Source organism: Uloborus diversus, chromosome 9 (assembly GCF_026930045.1).
Source record: "Uloborus diversus isolate 005 chromosome 9, Udiv.v.3.1, whole genome shotgun sequence".
Taxonomy (NCBI): Eukaryota; Metazoa; Arthropoda; class Arachnida; order Araneae; family Uloboridae; genus Uloborus; species Uloborus diversus.
Window position 1 is genome coordinate 112,549,924 of NC_072739.1, and position 20,888 is coordinate 112,570,811.

General features: G+C 32.4%; 1 protein-coding gene across 1 annotated transcript in view; it reads right to left on the reverse strand.

The window, feature by feature from the left end:
- Positions 1-2,558: 2,558 nt before the first annotated feature.
- Positions 2,559-20,888, reverse strand: part of LOC129229450 (E3 ubiquitin-protein ligase UBR2-like) — a 55,183-nt gene continuing 36,853 nt past the window's right edge. Inside the window, exons 8-11 of the mRNA XM_054863761.1 lie at positions 16,859-17,058; positions 11,205-12,025; positions 3,963-4,330; positions 2,559-3,246 (exon numbers count right to left, since the gene is read on the reverse strand). Of these exons, the coding sequence (XP_054719736.1) occupies positions 3,053-3,246; positions 3,963-4,330; positions 11,205-12,025; positions 16,859-17,058 (1,583 nt within the window). The 3' untranslated portion in view covers positions 2,559-3,052. The remainder of the gene's footprint in view (positions 3,247-3,962; positions 4,331-11,204; positions 12,026-16,858; positions 17,059-20,888) is intronic.

A 20,888-nucleotide genomic window follows, 5' to 3' on the forward strand; every position in this document is an offset into this window, starting at 1 on the left:
TGTCGTTTTTTCCAATGGCGTCAAAAAGAAAACTGTGTGACAATTCATTCACTTTTTATTGATAGATTTAATGAAGAAGTGCCTAAATTTCAGCTAAGCCTAAAAAATTTTAGCTAAAAACGTAAATAACTCTTGCTGTAACTAAGTTAGAGCATTGAAGCAAACTGCGTAGAACGCAGAAAATTCTACCCTTTCCAACGATATGTGCTATTAATATGTGCAAGCATTTTTTCATCCACATATTGAGGAATTTATGTGAAAATTGGGCCTAAATTGGAAAAAAAAAGATCTATTTAGCGAAATTTTTTCAAACTGGTCTGCAAAACCTTTCTGGTGCTGAAAGGAAGATACTGTGAAAATTTCAGCGAAATCGGCCACGTAGTTTTCGAGTTTTGTGCATTAAAACAAACAGACGCTTTTTGGAGACTTCATTTTATACTATGTAGAGATACATTTCAAAGATTCAGAGGGTTGAATATGACCTACAGATTACAGATCGAGTATTGTTGCAGCAGAACTTCTTAAGCTTCTACACTGATTTTGTATACTGCCGTGTGCAGGTAAAGGGCAGTAACTGCAAATTTTTCATTTTTTTGCATTTTTGACATCTATTGTACGTTATCTTTATTGTACAAGCTTGCTTATTTAGTTCCGGCTGAAAAAAAACTTCTAATTCCAACATTTCCAGATTGTTAGTATTGAATCGAAAACACGTTTCATCAAATATCTCGAAAACTCATTTCTAGATACTGCCGTTTACCTGCACACAGCAGTATAGTGCAATTATTCACCTACACAAATCTCATGGGGAATGGAATGTTTCCATTTTCTCCTTAGTCTCTGGGCTAAAATAAAATACAATTTCATTTGATGAAAAACAAATGATGACAATTTTTCATACCCAGCTACTTTCAAAGAGCACAATCTGGGACACAATGCACTAAATTTCAGGTCCCGATTCATCCAGAAGAAAGGGAGTTGAAACACTGAAATTCTATCTCCCTTTACCCTAACCATCCCTATTTTATTAATTCATCTTTACAATACTTTTGAATATCCATAGCAATAGTACTTTTCTCCACCTCACTGATCTTTTAGCTGTGTGCAGGTATATGGCAGTATCTACAAAAATCAGTTATAGAGATATTCGAAGAAAAGTATTTTAGATTTCCATCAAACAGCAGTAAACTATTAGAAATTCTTTTCATGGTTTATTTTAAGCAAAAACCAAGTAAATACGTTTGTACAATAAAACTGAAGTTAAATTGCAGGGGCGGATACAGACTACCATTTTAGTGCGGGTCATGCTGAAGAATACTCCCCCTACCCCCATGAACAAACCAACAATTTTGGGACCAAAAAAATTCTGAAAATGCTTGAGTGTCGATAAAAAGTACCAAATCGACCAGTAAAAAGGTACCTAACAGGGCATAATTGTTACAAATTAATTTCATAAGTATTGAAAAAGTAGAATTTCAAATATTTACTTTCAAAAATAATGAACTGAAAGACTAGTGAAATTGTTTACACTTTATTTATAAAATATTTGAACATAATGTAAACAGATACCACTGTCGATGGTATAGGGTGGGGGGGGGGGGTCTTGACCCCCATGATCCTACCCTTGTATCCGCTATTGGTTAAATGGATGACTGAAACTCAAAAAAATGAAAAAAATATCAATACTGCCATCTACTTACCCAGTGCAGAATTGTACTTTATACCCTATCCCCAAGTTATTTGTTCATTTAAAAAGATGTATATTCATGCTCATTTAGTGAATTTAAGGTCCAACGAAATAACGTCTGTTTCCTTCACATTCTGGTATTATTTACCTTTTTATAATAAAAATATAGCAAAAACAAAATTTTTTTTTTGACCCCTTCAACTTTGCTATAAACAGGTACGACTGTAATTCTACTTATTTTAAACATGGTGGCTGAATGTGTGATACCTGGATCTAGACCTATATCGCAACTTTTCAGGTTTATGTGTTTTCTTATAATTATAACTGACTTCTCCCGGTTTCAAAAGTGTATGCCAAAATCCTATTTACAAACTTGACCAAAAAAAAGTGTAACAAAATATCTTTTTTTTTTATTTTATAGATTTACTTCAAAAGTTTATTTTAAGATTGAAAAAAGCTATTTGAAACCATTTCTTTTAGAGTCCCTGCTTCCTACAGATTTTTAAATTGGATAATTTCAACTAAATGATAGGTTTACAGTTCATTTAATATTCTTTTTAGACAATAAAAGATGCAAACTTTATAGGAATCAAACTTTTAGAAATTAAATCTATAAAAATAATGATTCTGAAGCTTCAAAAGTCTAATAAAAAGTAATGAAATAATTTGCCAAAACTACACTATTAAGCAATTTATTGGTGCATGATAGCTTTTGTAACTTTAAAACTCAAATGTTTCTTTCATTAGCATTTTAATACTTCAGTACTGTTTTCAGCCATGACTTTCTATGTTTTTGTATAGCATCAAATGTAAAGTGAAACTGATATAAGTGAGAAAATATTACAAAGACAAACACTAAAATATAGTAAGATATTCAATCTTTAATAATATATTTAATCGTACAATAATTTTAGTGAGTTTTTTGTACCACAATTGAGCCCTGATTTAAATACATAATAAAGCTTAAAATATTCAACAAAAGAACAATAAATGCAAGGAAAAGAACATCTGTAAAATCTGTACAATAACAAATAAAAATTGTCCATTTCCTTAAACCACAATAAACATTCAGACTTTAAAATCAAACAGGGCAGTCAAGCTGTGAAGGTCAATAAAATTTAGTGATTTACTTACAATATCAATCAGTAACTCACATTACAAAAAAGAAAAAAAAAATGTTCGAACTTCATGAGACCAATCCTGCAATTCAGGCATGCACTGATCACATGGTTTAAGAACAATCAAGATCACAGGAAAACTTTACAATACAATTGCTGAAAGATCAACTCCGAGACGGAAAGCTAAACAAATACTCTCTGTTCCACAACTAATACAGAAAATAAATTATCTATCAGAAAAATGGTGTCACAAGAGTTGCCAGTTGGGGAGGGTGGTGGACTGCTCCATGTTATGTGACACTCGCTCAGGTACGTTGTGACTCAGCCAAAGTTCATGAAGCTCTTCATATCTCTCAGGACAGAGGTGCAGGGGATTGCCTCGAAACAGACCCTGGTCTGTTTCTCCGTATTCATCTACGTATGGGGGTGGAATGAAGCAGCCTTCAAGAAACAAAACTTCAGTGAAAACCAATTAACAATACCACACAAGAAAACTGTTTATACTTAGTAGACTTGAAAATAATAACAAAGCTATTCTTGCAACAGTCGATTTTTAAAAAAATCTACTTACACTTTTTGAATTCGTAAGTTGATCATATATTTTTAACATATTGGATTTTTGTTTTACACTTCATTTTTCATATTAGTTTTTAGGAAGTCAATGCAGAGAGACATTTTTTAGATAAATTTTTCTGTACAGGTTAAAATGCAAGTTTATGTGTATTATTTTGGATACAAGCTATATGAGTTCAAAAAAAAGATTGTGATTTTGCCCTATTTCTACGGCCATCCTGTTTACTCAGCCAAATTTTAGTTTACAGAGCACGTTATGCGACACATACTGATGTCAAGGAAAAATAAGTACAAACCTATTAAAACTAAACCATTAAACTATTTTAAAAACCTCGTTATAAAAGAAGGATGTTTAAAAACCAAAGCTTGCTGACCTGAGGTGATGGTACTTGCCATTTAGAAAAGCGTCAAATAAAAAATTTAAACTATGTAGATAGGCTACTATTAGATTACCTTTTAAGTGCCATTTATCAATAGCTCCAATGACTTAATAAAAATACAAATGAAAAGCTTTGAACAAAATTACTAGTTTATCAGTAATGAGATGAAAAAAGTAACTTAATGTAAAGCAATTGAAAACATACCTTTATTTTTATCTGACAGCAGCAATACTTTACAATCCCTGATCCTCAAAAATATGCCAACTCCAGAGCCACAAAAATGAGCATGATGTGTACAAGCACCAACAAGGCTCCCGTTGAGGTCTATTTGGCAGCAATAACTCTGTGAACAGAGGACTGTACCACAAATTAGGCACATGGTGGGGTTACGACTGTCATCTGCATCTGATTTGGGGCACGTGAATTGAGAAACACTGTTGATCAGTTCACTATAGTCTGATGGTAAAGGAACTAATTTATTGATGGAAAAAGGATGTCGGACTAAGATCTCGGTTCCAGTCTGCTCTGGTGTCATAAGCAGGAGGTGTAATACTCGTGGATGTCTTGCCCAACTATTTCAAAATAAATAAACATATATATAAATGATAATAAAGAATATACAAAACTCGACAGTAGTTGATGAAAGTTTTTTATAATAATTTATAGGTGAATAAATTTTTTAAGCATTTTGAAAATATTTTACTGTTAACAAAATCTTAAAATAAAGCTATTAATCTTTCTGCCTCCAACATAACAAAAATAATGGGTCACTTGATTACAGGCAAGATTAAAGATGCAATACTTTTGTAATATCAAAACATTATTCAAGGTTGCACTATAAAATGTTAGCCCCCAAAATAAAGATTTCAGTTGAGAGTCCCAAGAAATTATTTTAGATTATTAGTTGAGAAAAGAATAAAAATAAATAAAAGCTAAATATTAGGACAATATTTTTCACCAGGAAAATTAAAAATACAAACAACTATGACTCTGGAACTCAACGGGATTTAAATCCTATTGAACAACTATTTGCCAGGATTTAATAATACTTTTCACTTTTGGCTAACAAAGCAAATGGAAAAGACAAAAATTTAATTCTTAAAATTTCTCATCAATTTTGTAAAAACGAAATTTTGATACGGTTAAAAGGGGGGGGGGGGCTGATGTAGAAATCAATTTGAATTTATCATTGTTTCACAGTTTTTAAAATGATTATTTTGGCAGCAAACCGTAAGATTTTTTTCCATTTGAAAACCAAATTAAGCAAGGAAAAACAAATTTCAGATACAACCCATTTATATTTGATCAAACCAATAACAAAAGAATTCCAACTATTTCCAAACAGTTTCAGAAATAGAAAAATTGTTTTTTCAATTTTTTCTTGCATTCTTCTGAAAATTTCAACAACACATAAAGGATAATGTGGCATCTAGAAAATTAGATTTTCATTTTTTTAAATCTCCTTTTCTTTCCACAACTGAAAACTTTGCTTGGGGCATAGTTTAGCATAAAAATAGGATCTTTGGTGTTTTTGCAGCAGCATTTAGCGAGGAGTTGAATTTAGCATGTTGTACAACAAATTTTTACCTGTGTTAAGTGTTTGATGGTATTTAGAAGGCCTTTTTAAACAGATGAAGGAAAGCAGGACCAAAGATCGATTTTTAGACAACTGAAGCACAAGCAACACTCAGCATACCTTTACTTGCACTCAGCGAAAATTATTTGTAGCACGCTTGGAGTCAATTAAGGGAAATTGTAATTGATTACGTTTATGATTACAAGCATGAAAAATAGGAGATTATGAGTATGATTATAATCCTTTGCTAAAAAACAATTACGATAACAGTTGGTAAAAATGTAATTGATTACAATTATCGTACACTGATTACGATTTTGATTATGATTACAGACTCCTGATACATACTCATATTTGCTGCAACAATGTCATAATTAAAACTTAAGATTTTTACTTGTAATATTGTAGAGATGATTTCAATGATGATTGCGACTGTGTCATATTAACTTGAAATTTTTTACTATTATTATACATTTATTTTGAATTATGACGTTGTTGTGGGAAAAGATAAAAATATGAAAGATGGGCACATCTAGATAACTTAATGTAGATTCATTACATAACACTACATTGACCGTATATTATATACAGGTGTAATTACACCCATATATCGAAATGTATTCGCAGTTCATACTGTATTTGACTTTAAATTGGTCCTTGTTATTTTGCTACAATTAGAAACGTACCGAGTACTCGGTAACTACTCGGTACTCGGCCAATTTGCCGAGTACTCAGTACTAGACCAAATTTTGATCAGATACTCGGCCAATACCGAGTAGTTGCAAAAAATTGAATATTGTCCAAGACAGATATTAAAATTTATAAAAAAGCGCAATCACAAATAATATTCTGCAATCATTTACAAGTCAAATTTAAATTTTGAGAATAATGAAGTTTGTAATGCTTCAATGGAATAAATCTTTATTTTAATGTCCCCAAAGTTAATAAAACTTATTTAATAAAAATTGTGCAAAAAAGTAAGTATAGAAAATATGGAATTTTTATATTAAAAATGGATTTTTGCTACAAACAAGAATTAGTTATAAGAAATATAAAAATACATTTGTTTAAAAAATAAAAGGAAATAAAACAACGTTAAAAGCACAGTGCAGACACGTGTTTTGGCATTACAAGTAATTCCTTTTTCAATGCACAAAATGTGAGCTCGTTTAAAGGCATACGACAAAAGTCGGATTCTTTTGTCGAATATCTTTACATTCTTTAGCTCACATTTTATGCACTGAAAAAGACGTTCCTTGTAACGCAGAAACAAGTATCTGCAGTGTTCCTGCACATTCGTTTTATTTGCTTTTAAAAATTATTTATTTTTGGCGGAAAAGAACTATAATAGATTGGTATAATTTGTTTTAATTTCAATTTGATTAATCATATCTTTTATATGTATTTTTAATTTTAAAAATAATTTTTTTGCAAAATTTTTGTCAAATATACAGTCGAACCTCCATATATCGCAGTAGCAAATTGCCGGAAAAAAAATCGATCTATAGAAATTTCGATATATAGAAACAATCTTATTTTATCCTAAAAATCTCCTAAAACATTAAAATTAAAGCCAATTTTCGTGCATGAAACTTAGTTTTTAATTTATACGAGCATTAAATGAAAGTTAATAATTAAAAAAATAACAGAAATTACATTTTTGTGCCTTACATATTCATTCTTCGGCAATTCAACTTGATTCGCAGGGGATTTTCGTTTTGAGAATGTAATCGAAAGAGAAGTAAAAAATCAATCTACGTAACTTGAATGATTTTCACTGAAGCTAAAGACTAGGAATGATGATCAGCAGGCTATAGAGATAACTGGAAACTGATTTTACTGTATTACTGGTTGCAACTAAGATATTTGAAATAAGCTTGAGGGAATTTAAGAACTCCAGAACAAAACAAAGACCTATCTACACACCCCTCAACCCCAGATTCCTTATAAGTTTCCCGCGTTGCTACGCCAACAAAAAAATACATCATTATACTGATTTTCATGACAATCGGTTGAATGGGGCAGAAGTTGCTACTCTGCAGTGCCACCTGGTGGCGAGTGGCTTCAATGAGCATATTATGCACTTTCTCTGTAGAAAAATACATATATATAGCAGTTTTCATAATAATCGGTCCAGGTATCAAGTGAAGCCGTGACTATACTCAAATTTTGTACTCACGCAGTTTGCAAGATCAATCAATCGCTAAAAATATCAAATAGAAAAAGTTTTAAATCCCCCCGTTGCATGAAAAGCCATAAAACAATAAAGAAAGAATTTATTTGTTCAAACTCAAGAAAAATGGCAACAGCTAACTTCTTATCAATGAGATCTTTCACGCGAATTAATTTCTGCAGCCGATAATTTTATTCGTATTTCTCCAATGGATTGTGACTTAAATTGGAATAAAAAAGGAACTATCGATCGGATTTTTTTCGAACTGGTCTATAAACATTTCCAGTACCAAAAATAACTAACGGTGAAAGTTTCAGCCAAATCTGCCGGGTAGTTTTTGAGTTCATGGATGACATACAGACAAACATTCATTTATATATATATATATATAGATGAGATAAACAGCCTAAAATAGAAAAAAAACGTACTAATGTCACGAAAAAAAATTCGATATATAGAGAGTTTTTCGATATATAGAAACAATATTTCTATGCAATGAACATAGAAATTTACTGGGATTTCGATATATAGAAAATTTCGATATTTGGAAGTTCGATATATGGAGGTTCGACTGTATGTATATATATATATATATATATATATATATATATATATGTAAACAAATTTTTTAAAATAATGCGCAATTAAATTTCAGCAGGAATTTAGTTTTAAAAACTATTATATCGACATGGAGGTCTATACAACTGTTCCAATAAGTTCAAAATTCATCACATGTGTGTCGGTGGTTCTTCTTAAAACAAAATTGGTACTTGGTAACTCGGCCGAGTACTCGGTAACTCGGTACTCGGCCGAGTAATGAAAGGCAAAGTACTCAGTACTCGGCCAAAGTGCTTCTCGGTACGTCTCTAGCTACAATCAAAATTTTAAGAGTTTACAATTACTGAAAATTGTGTGCTATTAAATTTCTACATTAGTTTCTTAACTGTATAATATAACATCAGAAAATATGGTGCAATTATTAAAAAAAATTACTTACAATGTTTTTTTATACATAGCACCTACAATATCATAAAAGATGTGGATAGTGGAAGTAAAATATACAGATATGAAAGTAAATGTTTGAAAAATTTACAAAATATGTTTTTTAATGCATTTTAAGTTTAACTAATGCCACAAGGTGCCTGTTTTTGTTCTCATTTTTTGAGATATAAAAAAATTGCTAACAATACTAAATAGTCGCTAAACTGGAACAAATGATATAAAAATTTAAAAGGTTTGTGTTATTATTTTTAGCACAGGGTACATGCAAGTTTTTGATCCTTATAAATATAGTGGATCGATGCCATGTTCATTTTAAGCTATTTGCATAAGCTTTGATTTCATTTTTGATTTAATCACCTATTAAAGAATTTGCACTTTCATAAGTCCTAGCAGGTTTCCACTCAACTTGCATTAAAAAATAAGAACGGACATGGATTCTAAGCAGTTTGATATTTTTTTTGCATACATGAATAATTTATATTATTACTTATATATCAGTTTTAAGTAGCGAAATGCACTTATTTTCACTTTAAAAAGTAATGTAAAACATTGAAAAACAAAATTTTAAAATAATTAATCGATATCACGAAATGTAAACAAAAGTTTAAAAAAAATATATCCATGCAAACGTGTTTACCTTTTATATATTTATTAAGTAAAAATAATATCAGCTTTAAATTGTAAAACATAAATTTAAGTTTAAATTGTATGAAAATTATTTTTGAAAAACATAATAATAAATCTCATGTATACCAGAGGCAATACATATAAATCTTGTGTGCACTAAAAATCATACAAAAGCAACAAACTGTTGTATGAATATGTGATTTTGAGATATAACACTTCACAGGATCAACAATTTTTATCACATTGTAAAAAAAGGGGGGAGGGGAATGTAATAATAAGTAATTTACATTGACGTCTGTTTCGTTAAGAAAAACAAGTGTAACGTGAGGTGTTATATAAATAATTTTATTAAAATCCTCTGTTTTTCTTACTGTGAGGATACAGTCATCAGTGCAAATTATTTACAACTACTTTTTCTTTTTACGATATCATAAAATATCTTGACTCTGTGAAGTATTATGGCTCTAACAGCATATTCATATGACAATTTAGATCTTTTCTCAGAATTTTAAAAATGTGTCAAGGACTTTTCGGACACCCTGTATAAAAAAGCCAAAAGATTTTAAACTGTTCCACAACATTGTTGAGCAGTAGTACTTTTGATATTCTTCGCTAATACAATTTTAAAACGACAATGTACTGCGCTTTTTTGCCAACCATCGACAGATGAAAAGGGAAATTGATACATGACCAATTGTGAGCATTAGGGAATCCAAGAGGTAGGCCCCTCCCATGGGGTACTAACAACCTAATGGCTTATTCTATGACCCTGGATTCAAGTCATCGCTTATTGTTGTTCAAAGCTTGTATGCTCGATCGGCTCGGGGATCCTAGGTTAGATAAGATAGGTCTCAATTTTATGACCCTCATTTACAAACTGCCTTTGAGGCGCAACTTGAAGTATTTTGCAAGTACGTGAAATACACAGCCAGCTCAGTCATTTCCAGCCGAGGACTGCAGTTTCGTGCTTATTAGCACTCATCAGCCCGGCATAGGAAAGTGACTGAGCTGGAGATGGAAAACCTCTTAAGGAAGCCAAGAGTGCGAAACAAACTGGTAGCTAATATATAATTAGCAGACCAGACGAGTGACCGAAGCAATGGTTCGGTTCAACTCGAAGATTGAACGCGAGGCAAGGTATATTCAGTAAATTACCGCCCATTAGCCAGGGCTAAAGCAGAAATACGTGAAATACACAGCCAGCTCAGTCATTTCCAGCCGAGGACTGCAGTTTCGTGCTTATTAGCACTCATCAGCCCGGCATAGGAAAGTGACTGAGCTGGAGATGGAAAACCTCTTAAGGAAGCTCGTCTGGTCTGCTAATTATATATTAGCTACCAGTTTGTTTCGCACTCTTGGCTTCCTTAAGAGGTTTTCCATCTCCAGCTCAGTCACTTTCCTATGCCGGGCTGATGAGTGCTAATAAGCACGAAACTGCAGTCCTCGGCTGGAAATGACTGAGCTGGCTGTGTATTTCACGTATTTCTGCTTTAGCCCTGGCTAATGGGCGGTAATTTACTGAATATACCTTGCCTCGCGTTCAATCTTCGAGTTGAACCGAACCATTGCTTCGGTCACTCGTCTGGTCTGCTAATTATATATTAGCTACCAGTTTGTTTCGCACTCTTGGCTTCCTTAAGAGGTTTTCCATCTCCAGCTCAGTCACTTTCCTATGCCGGGCTGATGAGTGCTAATAAGCACGAAACTGCAATTCATTTTATTTTGGTTGGATTATAGTTACCATTACGCAAGAAAAGCTTGACTAAAATTTTGATTACGATTACAAGAGTATCCCATTGACAAATTACGATTATGATTACACAAAAACCTAATCAATTACGCAGATTACAATTACGTAATCGATGATTACTCCAAGCCTGATTGATAGCTATTGCATTAGTGGACTGAAATCACTAAAATCATACAAATACATGAGCAAGAAAAGCACTATATATAATTCCTCAAATATTTTTGGTAATTATAGGTGAAGAAATTTACACCAACGTCATACGTAAATGAACATAACGTGTGACTACTAAGTTGCATTGAAATTGAAATCATTACTTACCTTAAAGCTAACTGCCTTAAAGATGTTGATGCAAGAAGCTCGTCAAGGGTTGGAGGCAAACCAAGGTATTTACAAATGTTCTCAAACTCACAATCATTTATTTCCTGAAGAGAAGGTGGAGGAGGAGTGTCTGTCAATACATGAAAGAAGATAGCAGCACATCTGAGAAATGGCAGAGAGCCTACTTTCAAGCAATGGACAATAGAGTGTCTGGACGGAGCTGATATCCACTGGTGGGAGGCAGCAGCCATCCTCATTTCTTCATAAAAAACAGAAGCAATAAAGTTTTCTCCTTGCATTTTTGGATCTTCACCGTCACTGGAGACGTCATCTGTTTCCATATTTTCTTCTTCATGAAATGGATATGTAAGAAGAACTTGTACAAAGTGAAAAATCAGCATAAGATGCAGCAAATGTTTATCAAGTGATGATCCCAAGGGATGCAAAATGCGTTGTTTCTCTTGATCAGAATGCTCAAATAAAACGGGCATGGATAGAACGAGGAAAACAAGCATAGAGAAAGCATCCATATCCAAGCAGCACTGGGGACTGGACACATGATGTTCTCCCAATACTAGGTAACGTAAGATACGAATGCAGTTTGTACGGACGACATCATGATCGAAAATGAGCAAGCTGGCTCCACAAAATCTAGTTATTGCATCCAGGCAAAGGGCATTTCTAGAAGAATGTGCACCAAATAATGCTTTCTTCTTATCTCGCAACATCCACTCCATAGCATGAATGGTGTACGTGCATGCCCACCAAGACATGGATATTATCCGAACATCGGATTCATTGACGACAACATTTAGGCCAACCTGAGAAAATCAAATTTTATATTAGAACATTGAATAAAATGAGTTTCATTAAAAAGATTAAAAACATTGTTTATAGATTAGACTGGTTGAGGAAAGCGGTAAAATAAAAAACATTCATTTTAACTTAAAGGCTCAAAGATTTCTGAAGTTCTTCATCAATTTCAAAAGTATCTGCATCTTCTCTCTCTTACTAGTCATTGACTTGGAGTTAAATATATGTTTTTTCAATTTATTTCTACTTCCAACATATGTTCATTGCCTATCCTAAGGTAGCAAAAAAACCTATTTTTCCAAAAACCTTTTATTTTTCTCAGAAATCTTTAATAATACATTGCCGTGGGGAGGTAAACGGCAGTATCTGCAGAAATGAGTTTTCAAGATAATTGAAGTAATGTGTGTTGGATTCAATACTAAGAATAGGAAAATGTTGGAATTACTCTATTTCCGCGCCTTTTTTCCAAAGGGAACCAAGCAATCAAGCTTGTACATTAAAGCTAAAGCACAATAGATGACAAAAATGCAAAAAAATTAAAAAAGAAAAATTTGCAACTACTGCCCTTTACCTGCCCACAGCAGTATACAGCACAGGTAGGCTCTAATGCTGTCATCCTGCAAACCATAATTTTATTTCAAAGTTTTTGATTCACAGAAATAAAATTTTTTTATTAAAATTGTATGGTAGTTTTCTTCTATGCAAATGCTTTCAGACATGCCAACCTTACAAAATGAAAAATCAGGAGAAACAAAAATTAGAAGTAGGAGACACATTTGCACCTTGGAAGCAAATTGATAATTTTAACGTTTTTAGACATACACTATAGAAATATTTATCCATAACATTTTGTTTTAGTTTTAGTCTTCTATGCAAATGCTTTCATGGTACTTCTATGCAAATGCTTTCAGACATGCCAACCGTACAAAATGAAAAATCAGGAGAAACAAAAATGTTAAGTAGGAGACACATTTGTATCTTGGAAGCAAATTGATAATTTTAATTTTCAGAGACATAAAGTATAGAAAAAATTATTCATAAAATTTTTTTTTAAGTTAACAAGTTTTTAAAGATAATTTAAAAATTAAGAAAAAAAAACTGATTTATGCAAGTTAGAATTATTATTTAGTACATTATTTAAAATTACTTTCTTAAGTCTAGCAATTGAATTAAGAGGGAAAACTTGAAATTGAATGAAATATATTCAATTATAATTAACTTTTACACATAGTCATGAGAAACAGAAAGAAAATAACCAAAGAAATTACTAAAGAAAATATTTATGTTATATAAAATTGCAGCCAGGCAACAGCATTTTGAAAACAAAAATTTACATAAGCAATAACACTTGTTTTAAGTTTTGGATAAGCTGCTTTAGTATTTATTCAAAAACATACAGACCAAATTTTTTGCTATTACAAAAATCTCTTAGCAGACAGTCATTAGGGACTCACTGAATTTTCACCACTGAGATAGAATTAAATTAAAGCAACTAACTCTACTCTTGACAGTCACAACATTTGAAGACTTTAAAAAGCAGGAGAAAGTTCTCAGGTGGCAGGAGCCTCCTGCATAAAACAGGAGAGTTTACATGTCTGCACCTTAATTAAAAATTTTAACTATATTTTATGTAGAATTTAAATCCTTCTGCTGTGAAACATCGAAAACCAGTTTATTACTCGAATTACACGAATCAGCATAATAAATTATCTTTTAAACAGGACAGAAAAGAATTCAAGGACAGAATTCAAAAAGACAATTTTCATTTCCTTAAACGTCACTTGAGGATTAATACTGAACTATTTATATATAAAGCACCACTTCAAAGCTTCTGATGCTAAAAGTGAAATTAGTCTTCATCAAGAGAAATTTTAAACATTTCAGTTAGTGATTCTGAGCAAGTCTCTGAACAATTTGCAATGTGCATACTCTAGGCCAAATATGGCCATCCTCGGCAAATTGTACCATTAACAGAAACACACAAAGACTTACTGAAAATTAAAATAATAATAATAATAATAAAATATTTAGAAACCTTCCCTGGTTTAGATCCTGAGAATGTGTTCCAAGTTGAAATTCTAACCCTTCAAATTGATTAGCTGCCTTTTTTTTAGTCTGCAGATGAACAAAAAAAGATTTAATCATTTTGACTGTATTTGTTGCCATTGTCTATTTGTTAATAAATAAGATTCTGGTATCAAAATACTTCTGGACTCAACATACACGAGTATATGGCAAAACTTCAATATTGAAAAAATGTTGGGACAACTCCTAAATTCTGACTATTCTTCTAACGCCATTAAAGATGTCCAGAAATGTGTTTCTAGGACTCAAGAGAGTCTAAAATTGCATTTTTAAAACTTATTTGCAAAAGGGCAAATTGTCTTAGACATCTAAAAATAAAAAAAAATTGATTTCATTTTTGAAAAATAATTGGGTAAGTGAATCGCAACCCCTCTTTCCCTTCATTTCTCTAAAATAGCATAAAAACGCTAATTTGGATGTGAATTTTGAAAATTTCTCTTTCGGTTGACTGAAATCTGTCCTCTGACCATCTCTAACAACAGCAAAGATTGATTAAAACTGCTTTTCTAAGATTTAATTCGGAAAACTTTAAGGGAGCTATCACTCGATCCTCCCACCTCTGTCCCTCTTCTGATTTGAAGACAGTCTAAAACTTTTAGTACCTATCTTTTGGCATGAGGAGGCAGTTAAAAACCGCCATCTTTTTGGACCTTGGCTTTCCCCTCCTTTATGTGAAAGGGGGGCTGGCTGCGTCCATGCTACTGAGTTTTTATTTAAAAAAAAAAGTTTTGGGTATGGAGGTGGGTATAGGGGGGAGGGAGGAGAACACTGACAAAACCTATTGAAACAATATTGTTGGATTGTTGACCCGCCTTGCCTTCAAAAATTTATAATGTGGCCCATGAGTAAAATAGGTTGGAGACCCCTGTTCGAATAGGTACTTCTATAAATGAGTAAAAAAAGGGCAACTTAACTCTTTCTTCGATATGATTTTTCTGTCAATCTATATATTAAAAATAAAAACTACTAGTTTGAATGGTAATATCAGGGCCCAACTAAAGTTTTTAAAGACAATGGGAACAAAATTTATTTGGTGCCCCTCCCCCCCCCAGCTTATTTTATATGCAGAAGCAGTAAAATATCTTGTTCCTTGTGTAATTAACATATCTGTACTAAATATGGTGGTATCTTATATTACAAAAAATAGAAGTGACATAGTATAACTAAACATGATAATATATCGTCAAACTTCGCCCGCTGGAAAAAGCCATTAATATCAAAATTATCTATGGTATAACTGTAAAAAGTGTTGTAAATTTAGAACAAACTTGGTGTGGTTTTGGATTTTGCAAAAAAGATTAAATTTTTACAGTTTTTTTTAGGTTTAATATTTACATCTTGCTATAGTGCGATATGGATTGAGTCCAAAATCAAAATTTTACCTACAGATTTGGTGCCCCCCAAATGTTGGTGCCTTAGGCTTGTGCTCGATGTGGCCATGCCTTAATTTGGCCCTGGGTAATATCTTTCGAAGTATTTTTTTCTGTTAATTGAACAAAACTGAACTTAATCTTGACACAACCTTAAAAACTGAGTATAGTTAATTTTAAAATGGGATTAAAGAGAACTTTTGCACACATGTACCATATTTTTCGGGAATAAGCGCTGCATCACGATTTTTTCTCAAAGAAAAAACCTTTAAAATGTATGGGCCGCACCTTCCATAAGGGCGCACCCCAACATTAAACAACTTGAAAACACAGTCAGTAGTAAAGAAAGTTGGATTAAATGAAAAAAATATTTTTTTTTATTTTTTCGTTAGTATTTTTAATTAACAGTAATGAAATATTTTTAAAAATCCCCATTTTGCACTTTTTGCCTTCGGCATCCATCGATTCGCCATCACTCCAATGGTTAATTTATCCGATTTCTAACAGTAAACGTCAATGCCAAACTTTATAGCAGCAAGACGTTTTCCAATTGCTTCTGCCTTTAGTACCTTAAACTTAATGACTGCAGTATAACTTTTCAATCGCTTAGGAGCCATTTCGAAAGCAACTCTGAAAAAATTCCATAAAAAAGATAAAACAAGAACGCTAGAACGACAGCAAAAGATGCAACGTGACGATGTGAGTAAATAATAAAATAAGAGCTAGGAGACAAGTTTCCAATTAGGTTGCTTGACCGAGCAACTCACTTTTATGAGGGGGGGGGGGGGGGGGTAAATTCTTTTTACAAAACTGGATATGCATCCCCCCCCCTCACGAGTACTTTTGCTGGCTCCTCTCCCTGACCCCATTGCTCTGACTCTATAAGACTTGCTGGATCACATGGATCAGTATTTCTCTCCTTAGTGAAATTCGTGCAACCTCTGACTCACCCCCCTCCCCCCCTTGCCTTACTTGTTTCCCAAAGTCGAAAGATTTTGCAAAATGAAAGGAAACAATGTGGTGCTATCTATTAGCAGCATTTTCATTTTTTTCATTTCTTTTTTTTTTAACTTAGAACTTTTTTTAAACTTGAAAATAAAAAAAAAGACATTGTATCTGCCTCACCTGTTATATGCACTGCACAGGCAATTTTTAAATTTTTTTTCTTGTACGCGGCACAGGACTACTTATTCCCGAAAATACGGTACATCAAACAACAGCAACTTATTTTTGAATTTTAAAAACACATCAGTAAATATAAATAAGTAGATAATTTAAACCACATTATTTTAGCAATATATTTTCAATTTAATTTATAACAAGGAAAAATGTCCTGTAACAAAACACTTGTGTTGATAAACAAATGATGAATGAGACAAAACTTACTGTATAAGTAGCTTCAGTGAACAGCTTCATCATATCAATTAAATTTTGTGAAAATGAAGGTACAGATTCGTCAATATTATCACTCTCAAATGCTGAAAACAAATCTTGGAATTTATCAATATTGAATTCACTTATTTCTTTTGTGGCATCTTCAACAGTTTGAGCTCGATAAGAAAATGGAAAATGTTTCAATCTTTCATCTAAAAGGGGGAAAAAATTACTGCATAAGTTACATGAAAGAATTTTTAAGTAAAATGACTGGCACCATAAAGGGGGGGGGGAGCTCAGGTACAAAGAGGTAATAAGTATAAAAATATACTGGATTGCAAGATATGCCAAGACAAAAATTTTTTTCGACAACAGTATTCATTTTGTACAGTAAGAAGATCTACAGTTTTACAAGTTGTCCATAGACCAGGGTTCATACTCTATTTCGATTAAAAAATTCCATGACTTTTCCAAGACTTTTTCATGACTTCAATAAAATTTTTCATGACCTTGTTATACGAAGAGAATAGCACTATTTAATATAAAACTTGCCAATTTCTGAAAATGAGCATTAGCAAAACTTCTACATGAATGCCACTGCATCATTGAAGCACCTACTCACAACGGAAAAATATCAGTGTACATTAAAAAACTTAACTATTCTTATTTGTCTTCAACATATAAATTTAAGCAAAGTAAAAATGCAGTGAATTGAATATGATGATGCTTAAGTGTCTAATATGTTTGTTATAAACAGGCAGGATGATAATGAATGGGACAAAGGTTGAATGAGTCATCACTAAGTTTCAATAAATTTGCTTCAAACGTTGCCTTTTAGTGTCAACAGTGCATTTAACCATCCACATAACTTGACAGTATTTTGATTCTGTAAAGTAAAGCCACAGAGTTTAGTTCTTTATGTTTCAAAACCAGATATTTATGTCAAAAAACCATTCAGTAGCGAATAAATCTTCTGATTCAAAAGTACTTGCTTTGTTTATTAATTTGCACATTTTCAAATGTATATAAATTAATAGTTCCAGAAATTCCAGAACATAATGTTTGATTCCTGACATTGAACGTAGCAGTGGGGCGCATGGATTAGTTTAGCAGGCCGTATGTATGGGTACTAATGTTTAGAGTATTAAAATTCCCCTTTTTCTGTCGTCTATTGCCTGGCTAAAGATCTTTATTCTCTAAAACCTTCAACAAATTAAGATAAACTCTGATAAATTTAACAATAAAGTTTTTAAGAGTGATGGAAACGAACTTTGATGCAACTGAATTGCATTTTTTGAGTGGGCTTGGCAAAACCAGGAACGTGCAATTTCACTACTATACAGAACATAAAACATAAGAAATATTGAAAATAATAGTAAATTCAAAATGAGTGATGCTCAAGCAGTAAAATCACCTCGAAAAAAAGGCAAGTGGCTGCGACAGAAGTGGATGTAATGAGATTTCAAAATTCAGATTTGATTTTGGGCTCGTTCAATTCTCCACTTTTAATAGCTTTTAAGTGTAATATTGTTAAATCACTCAAGATTTCTAATGCTCTTTTAGTTACTGTTACTTTCTCTTTGTCCAGGACATTTTTCCATGACTTGAAATAAATTTCCATGACCATCAGTGAAAATTTCAATTTTCCATGACTTTTCCAGGTCTGAAATTTGCTTATTTTTTTTCCATGACTTTCCAGGATTTCCATAATTCGTACAAACCCTGATGGACTTATGGAATTTAAGAAATAAAACTCCATGCCTGCATAGAGTTATACATAAACTAATTAGTAAAACCCATGTTATGCTTTTTTTGGGTTTCAATGGATATTACTAACATCATCACTTTTTTAAATGGAAATCTTTAAATGAAAATTAAAATTAACAAAAAGTAAATGAGCTTTAGCAGCAAATTTTTGGCTTAGAACATAATTACTATAAAGATTTAAAGTATCTATAGAAGAAAGGAGCCAAATGTACAATAGTTTAACACTAGAAAGACGGAGGGGCCTGTGTGGCCCCTCGCGTAGTTTGTTGTTTAATAACTCGGATAATATCTAACGGAACTTAATGGAGTTTTCTGACTTTTCATTATATGACACTATTTGAGTGCTTGTTTAATCATTTAATCATTCGCCTCATAGTACTGTTAATATTGATCCTTATACCTAGAAAGACGGGAGGGGCCACAGTGGCCCCTAAGTATTTTGACAATTAAAAAATTTAATTTTTTTTCCTTTCTCCTAATTGTTGTAGCATAAAAAAAATGTCATTCACTCCAGTTTAACCTGTAACTTCCTCTTTATACAGCCGTTGGATATCCAAATGCTATAAACAGTACCGACTGCTTACCATCCTAACGGTGGCCATTGCTCTTAGAAAGGAAAACTAATTCAACCTTTTGCCCAGTTATAGAGAGAAAAAATAAAAATAATTAAGTACCAAGTTTTTATTTAGTCATGAAAGAAGGTGTATCAGGCATGTGGACTCCCTCGGGAAGAATTTTTAAAAGAATTCACTCCAAAAATGGGTAGGGGCCACACTGGCCCCTTCAGTCGTTCTAGGTATACAGAAAATGTCAGTCGTTCTAGTGTTAATATGCAACATCCCTATTGTGGCTAAAGAAGTGATAAGCTATTTATTGATGAATAGATTTCGAAATGCATAAAAAACCAGATCAACATGCAAAAAATAGCTGTAATGCGTAAATTTTACACCAAATCAGCAAAAAAAAAAAAAAAGACACCTTTCTTGAGTTTTTAAGTAGGCCCAGTGGCTTAGTGGCCTACAACCCGGGTTCAATTAAAGCGAGTGATTGAAGTGTTATTTTTAAATGCAATTTTTTTTACAATACTACAATATCTTTTAATTGCTTGTATTACATTTTATGTACTAATACAATGAAGTTCCTAAGTAAGGTCAGCTTTTATCTTATTGGTTCCTTCCTTTTCACTTTTTTATAAGTTGCTTGCAATTTTCAAGAACTGTGGCATCCATGCTAACCAATTCCATGGATAATAGGGAGTTTACAGTATCTTATAAAAATAATATAACTTAATAAAATTTTGGGAGTTGTTATTACATGAGACAAAAAGATGACATATTAAAGAGAAAACAATTTTTGCCATTGTAATACTACATACGCAGTAGGGTGGGCCGAAAAAACTTTTTTTCGAAATCTGTTTTTGGATAGTGCGGAAAAGTTGCTATATGGGCCCGTTATTACCCATAAAAAATTTCGCTAAATTTGTTTAATATTTAGCCGGCGCTATTTGACCTTGAAAAACTGAAAAAAGGGCAAAAATGCACTTTTTGCAAAAAAAAAAAAAGAAAATGGGGGGGGGGGGGGGGGAATAAAAGTTTGAAGCTAGTTTCAGCAAACATTAGAAGTATCTGTCAGTGAATTAGTTGAAATCCTCAAAGACTTTTATACATTTCGTAGAATACTTAGCTAAGCTCCTTTAAGACTGACACATGGCAAAAATGAAAAAAAAAAAATTTAAATTAGTTTCAAAATAAGTAAATACTGAAATGTTACGCAATACGTTACTTAGAAAAAACAGTGAAAATTCAATCAATTTTATGCGACATTTGTACGCCAATTTAAAAAAATGCACACACTCAAATAAAAAATAGTTACATAAGATGCTAATTTTTTAATCTTCGGTTCCAATTGTTTCTCCTGGATAATAAACGGCGCTCAACTGCTTCTATTATTCCTAAGATTATGTTATAACTATTTTATATATGTTTGACAAATAGAGCCCTTGAGTATTAAAAAAATGTGAATCCTCTGAAGTCTTTTAAACGGGAGCCGGACATTTCGAATGTCATTGCATTATTATCTTTGTTTTGGTATACAACACGACTGTTATGTAGAAACGTGCGGAAAAGAAAGTAAAGCGAGCAAGCACAAGTAATCTTCTATTTGGACCTGGAAGAGATTTGTCTCCTCCTGATGCTTTATTTCTTCCAACATATGAGGACATTATCAGATGTTATCAAATCACTAAGATGCAAATAAAGGGAGAAGGAAGTAAGCA